Here is a 20,056-nt window from a genome sequence, read left to right on the forward strand (position 1 = left end):
GAATGCTCGATGAGGATCTGTCCCGACTAGGGGGGCTTGGCACCAACAAGAGCGGCGAGGCTGGGTCCTTAAGGACATCCAGACGATCCCATTGACTACCAAACATATCCTTTGTTCGATCCTTTCCTGATTCTGCTTGAAAGCGGAGTTGATCTGTACAGTCCGACGATCTGGCCTTGATATTGGAGTGATTCGATCTTATGAATAGACTCTCCTGCAGTTTAAAGCTCTCAACAAATTTCGCGCACAAAGCATCCTACTTCCAGACAGTGGCAAGATCGCCAGCAAGGACCCTCAACATTATGCCTTCTACCAGAAACTCGACTGCAGGTCCCAAAGTATTGATGCTACACGGATACACGCAAAATGGCCCTCTCTTTCACGCAAAGACGCGAGCTCTAGAGAAAAATCTACAGAAGATATTCCCTGGGATATCCCTAAGCTATCCCACAGGACCTTTACGACTAAAGCCAAGTGATATTCCAGGCTTCGAGCCTAGTACCAACGAAGATGCCGACAGCATTGAAGCGTATGGATGGTGGCGGCGGTCAGATACCTCCGATCCTCCGGAGTACATCGGACTCGACCAGGGCCTAGACACGGTAGCAAAGGTCCTGGCGACCGAGGGTCCGTTTGATGGGGTGATTGGGTTCTCACAAGGTGCAGCTTTGGCCGCGATGGTCGCATCATTACTCGAGGGAGAATCACGAAAACAGGCGTTCGAAAAAGCCCGGTCCAGGTCGCCTCTGGCAATCTCATATCCAGCAGCTTTTGAGCATTTAGGCCATCCGCCTCTGAAATTTTGTGTCGCGTATTGCGGCTTCATCGCGCCAGGGGAGAGATATCGAGGATTCTACGAGGATCCCGACATTCAGACACCAGTTTGTCACTTTATCGGCAGCCTGGACAGCGTGGTCGACGAGACGAGAACACAGGCTCTGGTGGATGCCACCGGTGGTCCAGAAAAGACTCAGGTTGTGACCCATCCCGGTGGACATTTCGTCCCGAGCGGCAAACAGTACCTTGACATTGTCGTCGCCTTCATCAAGCAGAATCTGGCATCGCAGAAAGACCAGCAAGAAAAAGAAGAGCGGGTGGAGGACATGGATGTGCCGTTTTAAGCCCACAACAAGACTCTCCTCTTTTCTCGAACTGGCATCATGATACCACATAGAACATTAGTCATAGATACAGCATGTACTACTACTAGAAGTACAGTAACCTGCTTTTCCCGCCTGTCGACGATGCTGAATGCGCAATATGTAGAGATCACAGTGGACCAATAGTAAGAGCGGGACATCAGCCTGATGTGAGGACAAACGAGTCATCACGTGACCGCGTCTTCCAGAAAGGACTAGCGCGGTTGCCGCCAAGATTGTCCAAAGCGAAAGTCGTTCGCACACTCTTCAACAGCCAATTCCACCCGCCACATCGACCAGAACCAGCATCGCAATCGATCATCGCATCTTCTTCTCCCTCGACAAACTCACAGAAGATCTCAAATCCAAGACACAGCTCTCAAATCGATTTGCAACCTCAGTCAAAATGGTACGCCGCCCGCCCGAAAGCATTGCTCAATTGATGACCTCAAAATTCTCCCCCCTCTCCGCCACCGCAGCACACGACCGCTGCAACAATCATCAACAGCAATCATCACCGCTTATATTTTCACGCTGAAGCTAACATTCATCTCATTGCAGGTTCTCGCCGTTGATCTCCTCAACCCTACGCCTCAGGCTGAGGCCCGCAAGCACAAGCTGAAGGTATGGAAATCGCCAACCGCTGCGCAGGGGCGCAACATGGCAAGAAAATACAATTAGCTAAATTTTTGCGCAGACTCTTGTCCCAGCTCCCCGATCCTTCTTCATGGACGTCAAGTGCCCAGGCTGCTTCACCATCACCACCGTTTTCTCGCACGCCCAGACCGTCGTTATCTGCGCCGGCTGCTCGACTGTCCTGTGCCAACCTACCGGTGGCAAAGCCAGACTCACAGAGGGCTGCTCTTTCCGAAGAAAGTAGACGATCAACCAATATCGAATGAAAACTTGACGGCATTAAATTTGCTGGATAGAAGATGGATTCCCAGGACTAGCACCAGCCCACGATGAAAGGAGTTCCGGATATCTTGCAAAAAAAGACTTTCCTCGAAAGCATGGCGGGAAATTCTATGGTTTTTGTCTTTACGGGTGTGGAACTATTCCAAGCGGTTTGGGAACATGTTTCGCATACAACAAAAAGTCTCGATTGCTTGGAATGACGGGCCGAGGCAACGGAGTCTTGCGTGAACACACACTTTGTTGTGATGTGAGGAGAGCATCTCTTCGCTGTTGAGGAGGCTTATGACCTTGCACTAGGCTCGATCGTGGTGACGGATGTACTCTTCGTACAAAGCTAGGCAATGAAATCTTCAAAAAGCATATCTTGTTCTTGTTTGATTTGTAGTACGTACTGCGTGACGTCCACATTCTTGCATGTTAGGCCAGCCGCCTGGCTAGTAGATGATACTCTCTCCTCGTGTCCACCGGGTGTGAGATCCGATTATCAAGCTCTCAATCTCAAGATGGGGCTGGATGTGGCACTGGTTCTTTGCAACCTCTCCGTAGTGTAGTTATGGGCTTCATCCTGTCCTTTCAGCGCCTGGCCGTCCATCATGTCAAGACTTACTCCAGTGCAACGGCAGGAAATACCGCGCTCGTCTTCAGTCATAGAACACTTTCCTACCCAGCAGGGAGACAGGAAGGCCCGAACGGAGAATGTAGTCGCGCAATGCCGCCTGAAAATTGCGTGGCGACCACCCTCATATCAATGTCCAAGTTTCACAATGAGAAAATCTCTCGGCTTTCGCATAGCATGGGCCGGTCGCACGTATTGGTAAAATGCATGGATGAAAAAATCAAGCCTGGTTCAACCACGTTCCAAGTCTCCCAGGATCTTGTTAACCAATTTCTTCTGCTCCTTCTCACCCATCTCCCTCTCGTCCAACTCCCAAAGACATCGACCAACCGCACAAATCCCCCTGACTCCGGCCTCAGGACAATCCACCCACACTTTGCCATTTTTGCCCACTGCAATCTCAAAGCCACCCTGAAGCCGGGAGCCGAGTTCATCCATAGCCAGCACATTCTGCTTCTTCAACAACCGTTCCGCCAACCCAGGACTGACATCGAACACCATGCCGCCGCTCAAGGGCCCCAGACCATCGGGCTCCGACTTGCCTGTAGATGGGTTGACACAACTCAATTCGATGTCCATGTTCTTTTGCGCAGAGACAACTTTGGCATACACAAGATCATTGGCCTTTAACTGTGGCCGCGTCTTTTTCGTAGCGCCCTCAAAGGCGAGCTGGGGCAGAATTGCCTGGGGTGAATGAGGGTTGATGTATAAATGGAAAAAGTCTGTCGACGAAGCACGGAACTGTGCAATCACCAAATCACCCGGTTTTGGAATATACCGCGCATTGGGTGTTGAAATCTGAGCGCTCTTCTTCCGCCAGTCGACTTGTAACAGGCCACCAATGGTCGCTATAAATGAGTCGCTTTCTGGGTCTGGAAGGAGGCCATGCCCGATTTTGCGCTTTTGAGATGTTGGGATCAGAGTTGCTGGAATGTGTTCTCCGGGAAGTACGATTTGAGGAGTTGCCATAGTTGTTATTGTTGTAACATGAATGTTTTCTTCGTTAATTGGGTAGAGCGTGGATGTCTATCGAACAGACAATCGCTGTACTAGTGTATCCTTTTTTCTTATATCGTTGGAGTTGTCGTCGCATTATGTGGTCGCGTGCTCCGCGCTACTGGATGGAAAACCCAGTTTGGAAATTTAGGGCGGAGCAATATCTCGTAGTCCGCAATAGTTCGAGTTCAACAGACTTGGCTTGGAGTAGAAGTAGAGCGATGGAGAGATTCTTGGACTTGTATATTCGGTTAGTTGAAGTACTCTGTGTTAGTACCACTGAACATTGTTAGCTGAGAGTCTCATCATATGCCTTGTCGGCCTGTTCTAGGGATCGGCAGCCTCGCGAAAGTAGTTACGTAATCATCGCTGGCCTCTCGCTTAACCTTCCATTCCTTTTCTCCCTTGCGGCGGAGGCTCAAAAAAAGTTGGAGGCTTTTCCTCCAGTCTTCAAGTTGCCTTCCGTGAAAAGAGAAACGCACCTGGATGTCCTGGAGCCCGCAACTTGTGTCTTTTTAGAAATAGCAAGGTTTTGACACATCCCCGTCCTTCAACTACGTCGTTACCATGAGCGACGAAGCCAACGGGGCGCCGGCTGCCGGCTCGCCCGAACACTATGCCATTGGTATTGCGTTTGGAAACTCATACAGTTCGATAGCACACATCTCGGGAGAAGGAAAGGTCGAGGTTATTGCCAACGAAGAAGGTGACCGACAGATCCCTTCTGTTTTGTCCTACATCGATGGAGAAGAATACCACGGCACGCAAGCGAAAGCGCAGTTGGTGCGCAACAGCAAGAACACCGTTGCATACTTCCGAGACTTTATTGGCAAGGATTACAAGTCGATAGACCCTACTCCATGCCATGCCTCGGCACACCCTATCGAGGCCGACGGTCAGATCTGCTTCTCGATCCGGGACACGGAGAGCGAAGCCGAGAACAAAGTCTCAGTCGAGGAGATCACTGCCAGACACCTGCGACGATTGAAGAACTCTGCCTCTGACTTTGTCGGCAAACCCGTGACGGCGGCAGTTGTTGCAGTTCCCACCGATACCAACGACGAACAAAAAGCTGCACTCTCCAAAGCAGCGGCCAGCATCGAGCTTGAGATCCTACAGTTCATGCCGGAACCGATCGCTGCTCTCCTTGCATATGACTCGCGGTCATCCGACTCAGCGGCAGACAAGAACGTGTTGGTGGCGGATTTTGGCGGGACCCGGTCGGATGTGGCCGTCATTGCGTCAAGAGGAGGAATGTACAGCATCTTGGCCACCGCCCACGACTACGAACTTGGAGGTGTCCTTCTTGACCAGATCCTCGCCGACCACTTCGCCAAGGAATTCGAGAAAAAACACAAGAGCGACCCCCGCAAGAACGAGAGAAGCCTGGCAAAACTGAAGCTCGAATCTGAGGCTGTCAAGAAGGCCCTCAGCCAGAGTACCAGTGCGACATTCAGTGTGGAAAGCCTTGCGGACGGCGTCGATTTCCGGTCGACCATCAACCGGAGCCGCTACGAGATCCTTGCCCTGAAGACTTTCACTCGTTTCACCAGACTTGTCGAGGAAGCCATCAAAAAGGCCGACCTCGACGTGCTGGACATTGACGAAGTCATCATGTCCGGAGGCACTTCGCACACCCCCAAGATCGCGAGGAACATCGAAGGTCTCTTCCCGGAATCGACCCAAGTGTTGGCTCCTGCAACCACCCCTACCGCCCTCAACCCCTCGGAGCTCTCGGCCAGAGGCGCCGCCCTCCAGGCATCCCTGATCCAAGAATTCGACAAGGAGGACATCGATCAGTCCACCCACGAAATGGTCACCGTCACCCCGCACTTGACCGCCGCCATCGGCTACCAAGTCACCGGCCAACCGGCCGATGCGTTCACCGTCATCATCCCCGCCGAGACTGCCGTGCCCGCTCGGAGAAGCAAGACGATTGAAGGGCTCGAGGGTGACGTCTTGGTCCGGATATGCGAAGGCGAGCGCGAAATCAAGGTCACCAAACCGGAGCCGAAAGAGAAGCCCGCCACGAACGGCACAAAGGAGAAGAATGACGATGATGAAGATGATGAAGATGATTCCGATTTCGACGAGGATGATGAACCAGAAGAGATCCGGGAAAAGGTCTGGAAGCCCAAACAAGCTCTCGCCGAGTTTGTCTTCAAGGCTCTGCCCAAAGGCTCAAAAGTCGAGGTCATGGTCAATGTTGATGCTGAGTTGGTGGTATCGATTACTGCTCGGCATGTCGGGGGCAAAGGTGGCGTCCGGGGTGAAATCAAGGCTTCGGAAGCCGTGCAGAACGGTAGTGCTTGATAATTGCAGTGATAGAAGATAGTCTTTTTTTTGTCATTCCAATTTTGTGTTTCTGTCCTGTTCTGCATGAAGTGTTATGCGAAACAAAATGTACTGTACGGTCTGCTGCTATGGCATTGCGGGGGGACATGAGTAGATTGCGGCCAAGTGACTTAAGAGTAACAGACAATATAGTATCGTATGTAGGTTACCTAAGTTGATAATGTCGTGCAATGTGTGAAGCAAGAGTCGCCATTTGATTTGGTATTGTCCAGGCATAGCCCTCTGTTGTTCCGCCATCATGACTACGTAGCATTGCGCCTGTGGTTACTTCGACCCTGCAATCTTGAGAATCTAAGATGACCTTTTCAAAACCCTCGACTCACAAGGAAACGCAATATTAATGCACGAGGAAAGGAAAGATACTTGTTTCTTTTTTGTTTTTCAGGAAATCAATTCAATTAGTCGACTTTTCGACTTGTCTATCCGTCTTATCCCAGTGCCATGTCCGTAACTGAGAAAAAAACCCGCATGAAGCACTTCAATACCATTATTGAAAGCAAGTTGACTTGACTCCAGCCCTGCTATGCTGTCCGAACGAACCCGTTTCAAAGCAAAAACTTGGACCTGTGTGCTCAAATTCATACTGCAAACTCCCATTTTCATCCGGCATTGGCCTGCCATGCAATCCGTTCATTCATTCATTCATCCCCTTTAAGTTTCGGGATGATAGCTTTCTGTTTGTCAACATCATGGATCCCGGAGTCCAGCTCGGGTCGGTCGGGTCTCATCATTCATTCAACCATATCTTTCTTGAGTTTGGGTTGAGTCTGAGTTTGGCTTTGTCTCTGTCCTGTTGTCTGGTCTGGTCTGGACTTTTCGTTTTCTTTTTCCTTCTCTAGATGGGCGTCCTGCTCCGGTAATTGAACCGTGTCTTTATTGGGCCTGGTTCTGAGTTTGTCCTGTTACCGTGTCTCGTATCTGGGTTTGGGTTGGATTTGTCATGCCATCTGGGCTTTTCTTTTTCCTTCTCTGGTAGTTGGAGTCCTGCTCTGGCCATTCAACCATGTCTCAAGGTCTGGTTCTGGGTTTGGGATTGTGCTGTTGTCTGGACTTTTCTTTTCCTTTTCCTCGTCTGGCTGGAGTCCTGCTTCGGTCATTTAACCACGTCTTGGAGTCACGGTTTGGATTTGGGGTTGTCCTGTTGTCTGGACCTTCTCTTGCTCCTTTTCCTCTAGTTGGAGTCCTGCTCCGGTCATTCAACCGTGTCTTTCTTGGGTCTGGGTTTGAGTTTGGATTTGTCTGGTCTGGACTTTTCCTTTTCCCTTGGCTCGTCTAGTTGGAGTTCTGCTCCGGTCATTAACCACGTCATGGAGTCATGGTTTGGATTTGGGGTTGTCCCGTTGTCTGATACTTTCCCTTTCCCTTCTCTAGATTGGAGTCCTGCTCTGGTCATTCAACCATGCTTGGAGTCATGGTTTGGATTTGTCCTGTTGTCTGGAACTTTTCCTTCCCCTCCTCTAGATTGGAGTCCCGCTCCAGTCATTCAGCCATGTCTTCGGTGTCGGTCCCGGTTCTGGGTCTGTCCTGTTGTCTGGACTCGAGGAGGAGGTGCTCTGATTGCGACGTTGACGTCTCCCTCCATCCCCTTATGGACCTGCGTTTGATTCAGTTGACCGTTTCGATCCTCTTCATTGTCTCTTCACCATTGGGCTCCTGTCTGCCCTTATGATGATTTGGCTCTTCCCTTGACTGTTGTCTGCCAATGGGTGGCCTGTGCCGCGACTCGAAACCGCTCTGTCGTCGTCGTCGCCGTCGTCCATAAGAGTCTCTCTCCTTCGCCCTGCTGTGCTTCTTCGCCGGCATCGCCTGGCCGAGCATCAGCTGGCTCTTCGGAGTTCTCTAGTCTGCCTCACTGGCTGTATCCGACTCGGATCCCGGCGTACTGATGACTGCATTCATCATTGCTTGAAAAATGCTCTGGCTGACCGGAGTACTGGTCAGGGCCGGGGGTTGGCTTGTCGTCGGTGGCGCCATCGTTGGAACAAACTCCGGAGAAACGACAACGCCCTGTTCATTGACAGGAGGGACGAAGACGGCCGAACCTGGACCGCCATTGGAAACCTGGCTGGTCGTCGGCGTCGCTGCTGGGCGATTGATTGCAGCCCACGTTCGAACCGGGCTGTTCTCCCGGCCGAGTTCGTACTGGGAAGGAGGAGGAGGAGTTCCGGGGAGTTCGTACTCTGAACCTTCACTCTCTTCGCCATCGCTCGCGCCTTCTGGCTGCTCGCCCATCGGGCTGGCCGGAGGAGGAGTCAACGGACTCATCTCGCCGGAACCCGGGGTCGGCCCTGTTGGGCTCCCCGTGGCTCCTTCTGGCAGAGCTCCAAATCTTGGGCTTTGATTGCCGAAGACTGGACTCAGCGTGGCCGGGTTGCCAAGGTCGGTGAGGTCCGAGGTGGCCGACTCCGGTCGGCGAGGCGAAGCCGGCTGTCCAGCGCCTTGGCCTTCTTGTTCTTGAGCAGGAGCAGGCGTCTCTTGGCCAGGATCTTGGAAGACGGCGTTGAAGTCGACGATGTCCGAGATCGTATCCGACTCGGATCCCTCGCCTTGTCCGGCTTCTTCCTGAGGCACGTCTTGGGCAGCGGCAGCCTCTTGCATTTCCGGGTCGTTGGCAACGCCAACGACGACCGCGCACTCGGGTTGGGCAGGCGGAGCAGGCACGACTTCTTCTTGAGGCGCGTCTTGTGCAGCCTCTTGGCTGGCCACGTCGTTGACGACGGTCGCGACCGGCCCGTCTTCTTGTGCAGCCTCTTCCATGGTCGAGTCGTCATCCAGAGCAGGATCGGCTGGGATCGCGGCGGCGGGCTCGGCCGAGAGGGGAATTGACGCCAGTTGATCCATGGGCATGTCTTGTTCAGGCTCAGGGTATGAGATCAGCAGATCTCCTACCCCGTTGACAACGTTGTCATCATGCCATGGAGTACCGTATGCGGTCAGGGTGACAGGGAGCGGAGCATCGCTCTCGCTTGGACCACTGCCAACCTGACGTCCCTCGTAAGGCACCGACAGTCCTGGAAGGCACTGTCCTGGAACCACGACGCCCTGCCAGGGTACTGGGGAGGGCCCAGTCTCGGCCTCGGCCACTGCCGGAGGCACCTCCTCGTCCTGCTCGAAGTCCATCGGACCCTCGGTCAGGACGGGAGCCTGTTGCTGGATCGGGACGGGAGCCGGCTGCCACACTGCCATCTGGACAGGTGACTGGACAGGCGTCGCCTGCTGCCCGACGGAATCAACCAGCATACCACCATCCGGATGCTGGTGGTCTTCTGGGCGGGACGGTGCCTCAGGCACCACAGCCGGGAACAGTGGGGTTGCCTGCTGTCCCATCGGGACACTGACACGCGCCTCCAGAGGAGGCTCTTGTTGGCCCCACTGTTGTTCGGTCTGTGGCCCCGGCGCCGGTTGGCCGGCAGGTGCTTGAGCTTGTGCCACTGGGACCGAGTTAACCCGGTCCAGCTCGCCCTGCAAGGCAGCCAACTCTTGGGTCAGGACCAAGGCCTCAGCCCTGGCCGCATCCCGCTCCGTCTTGACCATGCCCAGCTCCGCCTTCACAGCGTCCAGCTCCTCCTGGACAGCTTGCTTGTCGAGCGAGATCTTTCCGATCTCCTCGAGACGTTCCTGCATGATTTGGCCTCTGGTACGACATTCGTCCTTGGCCTTCTCGGTCTCCCCGTGGGCGATTTCAAGAGCCTTTGCGTGCTCGGCCTCACGAGTTTCCAACATCTGCTCGGCCTTCTCGCGCTCCTTTCTGGCTCGATCGGCCTCCGCCATTTTCATCGTGCAGTAGTCCGATTCGTCCTGGATGATCTTGATCGTATCTTCTCTAGCTTCGACGACCTTCTGTTGTTCACTGCGGACCTCGTTTTCCAACTGTGCCACCCGCTTAGAAGCCAGCAGGAGTGCCTCATACTCGGCACGATCGATCTGGATCGTGTTGTCTTGGGGCGAGTCAGGAGAGTACGGCACCTGGAATCGGTTTGGCCGCTGAGGCGTCGTGACGGGACCCTCGTTGGGGGCGGCTGGCGCAATGTCGGCATGGCCTACGAGTTTCTGGATCAGGGGCATCGCCCCGACCATCTCTTTGAACCTGTTGACTCGTTGGCGGATACTGGCATTCAATGGTTCGAATGCTTTTTCTTTGATAGGAGCCAAGAGGGCCTCCTTGATCCAGAGCCAGACGATCTCGCAGATGCGGAAAGCAACCAAGCACGCTTGGTATGTCAACCGGATGAACTTGTCGCAAAGCCAGAGGAGAATTGTCACCATCATCATCGAGATGATTGGCACGGCCTTGATAAACTGACCTCGTAAGGCGCAGAGCATCTCCAGGACTTTGTCCCAGGCAGCCGAGGCCGCCGATCGGAGCAATTCCAAAGTCAACTCGACTTTCTTGGAGCAATGCCACAGGAATACATCCAGAGCATGATGCAGGGTGTTGAAGAAGACGTGAACAGCACGATGTAGGGTGTCGACAGAGACATGCACAGCACGATGCAAGGTGTCGAAAAAGTACCAGACAGCTAAGACTCCAGACTGGATCAATTTCAAAGCCGATTTAACTTTCTTGGAGCAATGCCACAGGAAGACATGCAGATCACGGTGCAGGGTGCTGATGAGGTATGGGATAAACCCGCGTTGAAACCGGCCTTGGTAATACCCAAGGAACCGCCAGACCTCTTCTCCCGCATGGAGGGAAAGCTCGTTCAAGACGTAGCTCACCACGAAAATGACTGGAACCAAGAACATCACGAACACAAGCAGGAGGACTTGCCATAGCTGCCATGGGTTGCGTGGACTCTGGTACGTGATGACATCGAGACCTTTTTCTGTAAAACCTGACACCGTTACGGTGTAGGTTGGCAAGGCCTTGGTAGTATTCACAACGACTGTGGCTGCGCTGGTCACAGTGCTCCAGGGAGCTGCTGCTATGACAGTCATTGTGCTTTTGATTGTTTCAGTGACATACTCGGTCACTGCCAAACGAGGACGAACAGTGCCGCTGAGGGTGAAAATGTTGGCGGTGTTATGGAAGAAAGAGGCCATCTGGGAGGGGATGGCGAGGATTGAGTCGAACGCCTTCTGCTGGACGTACATCACCAGGAGAGAGAGGACAGAGATAAATTCTGTGAATCCGGCCATGATTGCTGTCGTTGAGCTTTGACCTAGAAGGTGAGAGAGGAGAAAGGTGACGAGAAGAGTGATGAAGAAGGTCGAGGATGAGGATTGAAGAACAAGACACGATTACTCGTGCTTGATAAGAAGAGTGATGAGGAGGATGACTATGATTAGCTTCAAGGATCAAGGAACGATTACTCGTGCTTGATGATGAAGCTGGATGATCCAAGTGATGATCGAGGTGTTGAAGAAGAGTTATGGTGATGAGAAGAGAAGATCGAAAGACTGAAAGTCAGAAGAGAAGAAGAAGGATTTTGTGTGATCGCAGTCGCAGCAACGAGTGAATGGTTATTGACCGAATCGGGACGGCAGTGAAGTGAATGTGGTCGCTTGGCGATTGCGCCCTGTGTTCATGACGAGGCAGTGAAGACAATGGGTTCGACTGCGCGACTGCCCTGTGTTCGCATTTGGAACGCAACGCCTATTGTTTCGAGTCTCGTGCAAGTGAATCAATACTTGACCATCCTGTCTCCGCGTACCACAACAATCAGGGCACCTTACCACGGTGCAAAGAGGAATTCATCCGGCCCGATCAATCAACCACGACACTATTATTTTATCATCTCATATGTATATATGGAGAGGCGAGGAGCGGAAAGTGAGAAAGGCTGGAAGAGCGCCTGAGGGTATATCCCGCAGATGCCGCATCAAACAGCTTCCACTTTTCATTGTGCAAAGATTCTCTTTCAGGAGCAGCCACGCCTTTGAGCCATGTTCAGCTGCCTTGTCCGGGGACAATGCCATCGTCTTCGCTGCTTGACAAAGACATCGATCGAGCGTGGTCTTAACAAAGCATAGGCAATGGCAATTTTCATTGTGAGTTGCTCCCGGCCAATCAACCATGCTCAACAACGACATCCAACAATGACAGGACTGCAGAACCGCTTGACTTACAGAATGCCCAGGTGTGTTCATATGAGAACGCTCAAGCCAGACATAATGGCGAACTGCCTCCGAGGGGACGGCAGGCCTCAGGGGACCTAGCCTCCCCGCAAGTTCCTTGCATTTTTCCTGCTGGTCAAGCATATGTCGGCTCTCTTGTGAGCCTCATCAATCTAGCACAAGTCGCCGTGGATGCCATTAGTTCTTCTTTGGTCCTTCAGGTGCCATCACGTGAAATGATGCCGGGTCCTCTGGCCCTTCAACTAAGTCTCAACCAGCCTTTGGTGAGGTGAACGTTACATTCATCCATACGGTAGCCGGCATTGTTTCTTGTAACTCCCCGGGCACCCACAATGTAAGCATGGGTAGCCTCGAGGAGAACATCTCGGTCGGGGACATACTGAGATCGAAGGCAGAAGAGATCGAACTTCCAGACCGTCAAAATAAGATTCATAGCGCAAGCCTCACACGTGACTCCACGTGACGAGAACTGCAGTGTCTGGCAAAAACACAGCCTTGAGTTGAGCCAATCGGAGAACGTAGCCCATATCCCGCAATTCTTAGTCAGCTTCCCATCCGCTCTCTTCATGTTGAACTTCAAGCCATCCGTAACTTGAAGTGTCTGTCCGTGTCTGTACAATGTGATGCTGTCACCGAACAGGCCTTCGTACAAGGTGCTAGCTAACTTGAAGCCCACAATCAATACACGAAGTCCGAATCATCAGACAGTTCCAGTCCACCGCAGCACTCGGTCCCGCCAACTTGCTGCCGATTCAACGCGAGCCACGATCCTCGGTGTATAGATGAAACAAATCGTATCCGCGCACCACATTATACGATACCATAACCACGACTATGACCACAATACACCAGAATCATAACAGTACCCATACGAACTCGGACCTCAACTTAGCCAAGTTGAATCTATCCAACTATACTCTCCCACCCAATATCGCCAACTTACTCAACCTCACCACAGAATCAAACACCACCAGCAACACTCACCATGAATTCCCCAGCATCATCTTCGACGATACCTCAAACTCCGACGACCTCGACCTCTTCCTCCACTGCTGGATGCGCCCATCCTGCCCATCCTGCCTATCCCCCACCAACCCCTATCCATGCAGCTGGTGCGAGACTTCCCAGACTTGCGTCCCCAACACAATCTACCCATACCCATTCGGAATTTTATCACCAATTAAATCATCCACCATCTGTCCATTGGGATGGCGGGAACGATGGGAAATGCGTGCTCGGCCATTCAGTTGTCGATGTTCAAGTATGACTTTTATTTCTGTCGTGGTTGCCGTGCTGGTCACGTTGGGTTGTGTGCTGGGGATTTGCATGGCTGTGAAATTGGGGAGGTGGGTTAGAAGGAAAGTTGAATCACGTTCTACCAACCGCCGTATATTGGTGGTACAGCCTGTAATAGTGCCGTGCGATCCTGATCCTCGACCTCGGCCTCACTCTCAAATGGACGTTGAACGAGAACGAGGAGGACTCGGACAACAACATCAACGAGCGAGATGTCCAAGTACTAGAAGTACTACGGCTACGAGTACGAGTAGGACAAGTGTACAGGCAGCAGTGGATGAGAGGACGCCGCTTTTGGTTTGAACTATCACCTAGCAGCATGAAACAACTAAAACACTCTTGAATCGACGACACGCAACGAATGATCGATGTTAGTAGTAGTCCGCGCATCACCCCTGCTCCTCACTACTGGGATTGTACAGTACGGGGCTTTAAAAACGTGCCCACAGGCTGGCTTGTTAAAGGAACTGATAAGATCAACTGAGGTGTAAGACGACACTTTTGTATCTATACAAGTACCAAAAAACAAGTACACAACCTTCGGCTTGATATGCATCGCTCGCCAAAAGTTCAGTTCGCCCAAGCAGTCCAGATTCTGGACCGCACTGCAGCCGCACATACACTGCAGCCAGTATATGCTTAATCGTACAGCACATTTCAGGGCAGTATGCCAACTCTTACTCCCTTTCATCCAAAGTCTTTCTCTTTCCTGATCAATCTCCAAAATCTTGATCAATCTCCTCGTCCGGCTTAGTGTAGACAAAAGCCCGCTTAACAAAAACCTTCCAGAGGTGATTTTTTATCTTCTTCTGCTTCTTTTCCTTCTTACCATTTCCATTCCGAGAAGCTTTTATATCCGATTGCTCCGCAATATCGGACTCAGACTGCGGCTGGTCAGCGCGAGGAAGCGTGTCCCTTCCTATCCTCTCCGCAAGATCCAGATATGACCGCACAGTCAGATCTGGCATGTGGTAATAACTATCATTTTTGGTGTTGTAGAGAAATTCGTAGTGGAAATACTTGTAGGGGTCTCTTTTCAGTGTCTTGTCCTGATGCATTCGTTGGTGAATCTCGGTTAGATTGGCATAGTATTGCGTGTAAGATATCAGAGACAGCGGCTGAGGGGAGTAGCCTGGGCCTGGCGGCGATGTGGCGGAAGGAGGTTTAGGAACAGGAAACTTGGGCTTCTTCTTGCGATTCTTCTTCTTCTTTTTCTTGCCCTTTTTCCTTTTCTTCTTGAGGTCGTGCAAGTCGTCTGAATCGTCTTCGAAGTGATCAAGATCGAAGTCACGGTCGTCATCGCGGTCGGCCACATCAATAAGAGCGTCTTCACCATCAGGGTATGGCTCGAGTTCTACTTCGGACGCTTCTCCCGGAATCCCTGTCGGACTAAAAGCCGGATGATCGTGTTCCATTCCCGTGATGTTGTATTCGAAAATTCGTAGTGTGGGAAAGAAGTTGGGCACGACGCTGGGTGAGTCCAAACTGACGCTGAATCTCTCTCCCCATGGTCCTCCAATATCCTTGAGGAATTGCTCGGTTTGTTTCTTTTTGCCACCTTTCTTCTTCTTGCCCTCCTTCTTCTTCTTCTTTTCGATCTCAACGAGCTCGGAAGAGTCGACTCCCTCAGGCGTAAGATATGAATGCCCGGGAGGGGGTGTAGGTAGATTGGACCACTTATTCCGCAATTCCTTCAAATATTGACTTTTTGCAGAGATGGTGAACGTGTCATTGTTTGAGTCGGATAAATCTGCGTTCGTGCGTTCGAATTCATCATCGACGCCCTCAATTTTGAATTTGTAAATCAAGTCCTTGGCGTCTTGAAACATGAAATGATCCACATTCATATGTCCAAACATGGATGAGATAATCACGTCCCGATACTGCCGCAGCCACAAGGTATACTTCTGATAGCAACTTTCGTCCCAGCTCTGTTTGCTCTCGGTTCTTGCCGGGGGAACATGGCCTATCAATATAGCTTTCATGCCCCGTTGCCTCAAAAATTGCAACTGGACCCGCAGCCATTCCATATGCTCGTAACCTGGGTCGCTTTTCGAGTCACAGCCGTCGACAGCCGAATTGGAGTCGAAAAAGTACAAGGTGTTGAGACTAAAGACGGCCAGCTTGTTGGGTATGACTTCTGTGAAGAACCATCCTCCTCTTGCGAATGAGTGCCGCTGCGCCTGAGGGACGAACTTTTCCCATATCTCGCTGTATGATCGCGTCCATTTGTTCGGACCAGGCAGAAAAATGTTGTGTGGGAGTATGTCGTTGTTTCCAAAGGTAGGGATAATTGGGACAACAAAATCATTGGTCGGGTCTGGGTCATCGACGTTATCGGTCTTGCCAAACACCTCCACGAACTTGTCCACAATAAACTGATTCAGTTGGATGACGGACTTGTCGTTTCGAGGGATATTATCGTCGTTGTCATGTCGCGCCGAATCCCCCGTCCAAATCACGAAATCGACTTGATCCTTCAAGTGCTCTTTGATCCACCGAAACGTCGCGTTTACCAGTGTAAATGGTGTGTCGCAACTTGTTACTTCTGCGCCATAGTATCCCGCATCGCCTTTGCCTCGATGACACACCTCGCCAGGGTCGGAATGCTCTAGGTAAAATGGGTCGGGATGAATGTCTACAATCCCCGTTAGCAAAAAGCTGCGCCACGATCAGGAAGACCCAGCAGACATACCTGTTATATGAAGGAACTTCCCCTGCAGCGGCCGTAGAGAAGGCTGCGGCTTGGACGGCTTTGCTAAGACCTTCTGTGTTTGATCATGCTGTGAAGGAGTTTCCGCAGGCGCTGCTGCTGCCCAAGCCGTGAACAGTAGCAGGCCGCCAGTGAAGCGGACCATTGCTAGCGGAGTGAAAAGCCCGACATCTACCACACACCAGCAGCTGACAAGGATGGAACTCTAAGTCGCGTATGCAACTCTATACATCAACTGTACATTTGCAGAAGTATGGAACTTGAAGATGCTGCGAGTTGTCGCGGGTTGAAAGGTCCTCGGATGATGTCATTTGCAGCAACGCGGCCGGGGAAAGTTTCCGGAGTGAACGCAGCCACAGACGTCGACCGCCGTGCAGTTCAGAATATCGTGGGTTTGTAGCTAGGTATTTGGTAGGTAGTTCTCGAGGAGAGAGAAGATTTGGCCTGCAACATCTGATCCCAGAGAAACTTGCTGCGGCGATAGTCGATCAGATCAGCGCGCAGGTCGCAGGAGTCGGCGTCGCAGGGTCGCGGCCGGGGTGTCAGTGTTTCGTGGTTGCACGTGACAGGCACGAGAGGTGGGGATTCTGCGCACACTGCAGTTTATTTGATTGTTTTGCAACAACTTGAACGGCAAATTGAATGGGACTCGCATGGCATTGCGCCGAGATCGACTCTTATACATCACAATGCCACAGACCAGAAGCTTGCAGTCTGCGTAACTCCACGATCAGCCCCCCTTTGTGAGGACAAGGTCGTGTCCGTTGACAATTTTATCCCGGACGGGATGCAAACTGTGTCTATGATGGCCGTTTCAAGGCCAATAAGCACTTCGATGGCCAACACGTGCAGTCCGCCCACAACCGCGTCCGCCGCCTCTTTGTTCGGGCCCTGACAGGTTGACACCACATCCTCCTCTCTGAAAGGTCAAACAGTAGAATGCGCAAGTGACCAGGCGAGGCCGGCTCGCTCGACTTGCACGGCGGATCCTTCCATTGTTCCATAATCATTATTATTGGTGATCAGGTTAGCGTTCTCGATGCTCGCCGAAGAATTCATAACTGCGGCGGGGGAGAGACCCTTGGGGGAGGGCGTAGTTCGGTCGCATATGATGCTCTTCTGGCGGCGTAAGCAACTGCTGTTTTGGATGCTGAGGATGCCCACGCTGCTCTTGGTTCTGAGGCGGACTGGGCAGCTGCATATCTGGATTTCCATTGAATGAGTACTGATTGTAGATGTTCTCGCCCGGACTGCGATAAGCCATGCTCGGCTGTGCTGGTGCTGGTGCTGGTGCGTTGGCGGGTTTCGTGTGCGGGACTGCGGCCACGTCCATTTGCCTGCTTCTGAGCCGAGAAAAGAGCACCGCCGATTCTTGTTCAAATTTCTCCTTCATCTCCGGCATCTCCCAGCGCTGACGAGCAAAATCGAGGATCTCGATGATTCTGCGCAGACAGAGTGTAGCGCGCTGGATGTTATCCAGCAGGACGCTGCCCGAGCTCGCCGCATTTGCTCGAACAGCATGGGACGTCTTCACCAATCGATCGAAATCTGACCACATCACTTCTACAAATTTTTGCCCGACATATTTCGCCCGACAAATGTCTGCGTAGGTCAGATACGCATGCCAGCTCACGTCTTGAGTAATGGGCTGCAGGAGGTCTGCATATTGGGCTGAGTACTCAAATACCAGCTCCTTATTGAGGTCTGTCATACAGCTGGCAGGCACCCTTGGGTTCGGCGAGACCACCAAGATCTGGCAGTACAAGCGTTCAAGATTGAAGAGCATCAGATGACGCTGGGAAAGAGTCGTCGGAATGGTCGAGTACCAGGCGTGGATGTCGTTCGACACTGAACTAGCATAGGTTGCTGCTGTCGCCAAGGGCCACTGGGAGCGGGATGACCATCTCGTCGCTTGGTAGAAGGCTGATTCGACGCGACGGATGTCAAACAGGTACAGCGCTGGCCGCGTGGAGCGCAAAAAGAGTCTCGCTGATGACGGTGATGACGGTGACGGATCAGCGGCGGACTCGGGAAGAGGCACACCCCATGCCGAATCATCGGTGAAGGAGAATGCTCGATCCAGTGACATACTCACCAGCCGGTCCAAAGCGTAGGTACAATGGAATATTCTCCGTCGAAGATCCAGCGTGTCCTTGCTGATCTTCGTCTCCGCCGCCGGTTCGCAATGTAGTCCCAGGTCGACCATGAGCCGAGACGCCATGCCCATCAGGTACCAGCAGTCAAAATGGGCTGGATCAACCAAGGCATACTGCACCAGCAGCAGAAGCGCTTGCAGGCCGGCAGTTGAACCTGGATGGAGGACGTAGTGGGCGAGGCCCCTGGCTGCAGCGGCATGTTGAAGAGCCGCGTTATCGTTCTCATCGCCTCGGTGTTGTGACCTTGAAGCATATGCAATGGCCAAAATCAGCCGTACATTCCATACGTCCAACGGGCTGACTGACGAGGGACCAGCCAACGGTTCGTGGTAGATTCGTGATAAACTACTCATGACATCTGTTTCGGAAAACAAAGGGAATAACACATAGATGTTGTCGAGGTAGTGGTCGATCATCGGCGTGATGGCATATCGCGGTGGAAGACCTTGGGTTTCGAGAGGAGGCAGTTCCTTTCTCGCTGCCGCGGACAGGAGCAGTTTCGCAAAGGACATGGTGGCTGTGAAGCCATGAAAATCACGGGAGGTGGCATTGACAGTCAAGAAGCCAAAGTCGCTGACCAGCTCATCAACATCTGAAGCCTCCTTTCGCCGGGTGCCGCTGATTTTACGTCTGCGAGAAGGCGGTTGTCCCAGGTTGGTATTTGTGTTGGTGCTGGCATTGTAATGGCTGGACTGAGATTTGGCATTTGCGATCTTTTCCTGGAGTCTCTGCGCAGCGGCCTCCAGAGCAGCAACATAACTTCTTTCCTTGCCACGGGCAAACTCGTCATTCGCGCTGGTGCAGCTGTCGGATTTCCCTGAGCGTTCACAGGCCGAACAGGCAGGCAACTTGCCATCGCACTTGATCTTTGCCGCGCGACATCTTGCGCACGCCGCAACGGGCCTGGATACCCGCAGAGACGGGTTCAACAGCGCCTCGACGGATTCAGTCTTCGGCATTGAAAGAATTGTAACGGACGCAGAATGAAATCAGCGCATGCCTATGGTCTGTGGTCTGTGATCTGATCGCCTTGGTCGAATACCTCGAACCAGCCGAGTAGGATCAAGGCAGTTCTGATCTTCGCCCACGCGGGGTCAGAAGAGTGATGGATACTAGTAGGCAGTTGACCAGTCGTTGGAACAGACGATCAGCGGCAAGAGGACGATCTCAGGCGCAATTGGCCATTGCAGCGTTTTGCCCAACGGTCATAAAAGGATTTCTTACCCACTAGGTAGTATCGCAAAGAAACCTGGAAGTGAAGAAGGTTATACAAGCCATCACGGCACTTCCCACGGCGGCGGTCGTGGCAGTAGCATCGCAAAGGGTCCCTCGGGCCCAACGATGCGGCGGCAGGGGAATCCACACCCTCAGACACATCGCTTGGACTCGTAGGGACTTGTAGGGTCCCTCACTGGCAGGCTGGTAGTGCGCATGCTGCTGCCACGGGCTGTACCAATGCCAATCATGGGCGGCTTTCACCTGGGCGGCTTTCACCTGGGCGGCTTTCACCTGGGCGGCTTTCACGTCAAAACGTTGCCGGTCTGCCATTCAAGGTTTTTAGGGGGCAGTATGGGGCTCCATAGGCGTTGAGTGACGACTTCAAGGGGAAGCAGTGCCTATCGGAGGTGCACCAGCTTTGATCCGATAGGCATCTTCCATACGAGTGGGTTAACTGTTCAGCCCTAAAAGTGCCCAGGTGCCATGCCCGTAATATCCGGCATCTACAGGCGTTCAAGCTTCGTGTACAATCTAGATCTGAGCATGAATTCAAAAAGCGAGTCAGGCCACG

General features: G+C 52.5%; 7 protein-coding genes across 7 annotated transcripts; 3 read left to right on the forward strand and 4 right to left on the reverse strand.

Annotated features, from left to right (window-relative positions):
- Positions 1–10: 10 nt before the first annotated feature.
- On the forward strand, positions 11–1,238 carry HMPREF1120_04198 (dihydrofolate reductase). The gene has a single exon (XM_009158311.1). It carries the CDS (start codon positions 201–203, stop codon positions 1,119–1,121), a length of 921 nt encoding a protein of 306 aa, XP_009156559.1. The 5' UTR covers positions 11–200; the 3' UTR covers positions 1,122–1,238.
- A 1,069-nt stretch (positions 1,239–2,307) lies between these two features.
- On the reverse strand, positions 2,308–3,977 carry HMPREF1120_04199 (exosome complex exonuclease RRP40). The gene has a single exon (XM_009158312.1). The coding sequence runs from the start codon at positions 3,640–3,642 to the stop codon at positions 2,905–2,907; it is 738 nt and encodes a 245-aa protein (XP_009156560.1). The 5' UTR covers positions 3,643–3,977; the 3' UTR covers positions 2,308–2,904.
- A 138-nt stretch (positions 3,978–4,115) lies between these two features.
- Positions 4,116–6,245, forward strand: HMPREF1120_04200 (heat shock 70kDa protein 5). The gene has a single exon (XM_009158313.1). It carries the CDS (start codon positions 4,237–4,239, stop codon positions 5,980–5,982), a length of 1,746 nt encoding a protein of 581 aa, XP_009156561.1. The 5' UTR covers positions 4,116–4,236; the 3' UTR covers positions 5,983–6,245.
- A 139-nt stretch (positions 6,246–6,384) lies between these two features.
- Positions 6,385–12,486, reverse strand: HMPREF1120_04201 (uncharacterized protein). Its single transcript, XM_009158314.1, has one exon. It carries the CDS (start codon positions 11,161–11,163, stop codon positions 7,864–7,866), a length of 3,300 nt encoding a protein of 1,099 aa, XP_009156562.1. The 5' UTR covers positions 11,164–12,486; the 3' UTR covers positions 6,385–7,863.
- Positions 12,487–12,693: 207 nt separating this feature from the next.
- Positions 12,694–14,047, forward strand: HMPREF1120_04202 (uncharacterized protein). Its single transcript, XM_009158315.1, has one exon. The coding sequence runs from the start codon at positions 12,937–12,939 to the stop codon at positions 13,699–13,701; it is 765 nt and encodes a 254-aa protein (XP_009156563.1). The 5' UTR covers positions 12,694–12,936; the 3' UTR covers positions 13,702–14,047.
- Positions 14,048–14,111: 64 nt separating this feature from the next.
- On the reverse strand, positions 14,112–16,256 carry HMPREF1120_04203 (endopolyphosphatase; the record flags this gene model as incomplete). The annotated part of the gene is made up of 2 exons (XM_009158316.1): positions 14,112–16,036; positions 16,094–16,256. The coding sequence occupies 2 exons, from the start codon at positions 16,254–16,256 to the stop codon at positions 14,112–14,114; spliced, it is 2,088 nt and encodes a 695-aa protein (XP_009156564.1).
- Positions 16,257–17,138: 882 nt separating this feature from the next.
- HMPREF1120_04204 (uncharacterized protein) lies at positions 17,139–19,226 on the reverse strand (the record flags this gene model as incomplete). Its single annotated transcript, XM_009158317.1, has 1 exon — positions 17,139–19,226. The coding sequence occupies one exon, from the start codon at positions 19,224–19,226 to the stop codon at positions 17,139–17,141; it is 2,088 nt and encodes a 695-aa protein (XP_009156565.1).
- Positions 19,227–20,056: the final 830 nt, after the last annotated feature.

This window comes from Exophiala dermatitidis (assembly GCF_000230625.1).
Source record: "Exophiala dermatitidis NIH/UT8656 unplaced genomic scaffold supercont1.3, whole genome shotgun sequence".
Classification (NCBI taxonomy): domain Eukaryota; kingdom Fungi; phylum Ascomycota; class Eurotiomycetes; order Chaetothyriales; family Herpotrichiellaceae; genus Exophiala; species Exophiala dermatitidis.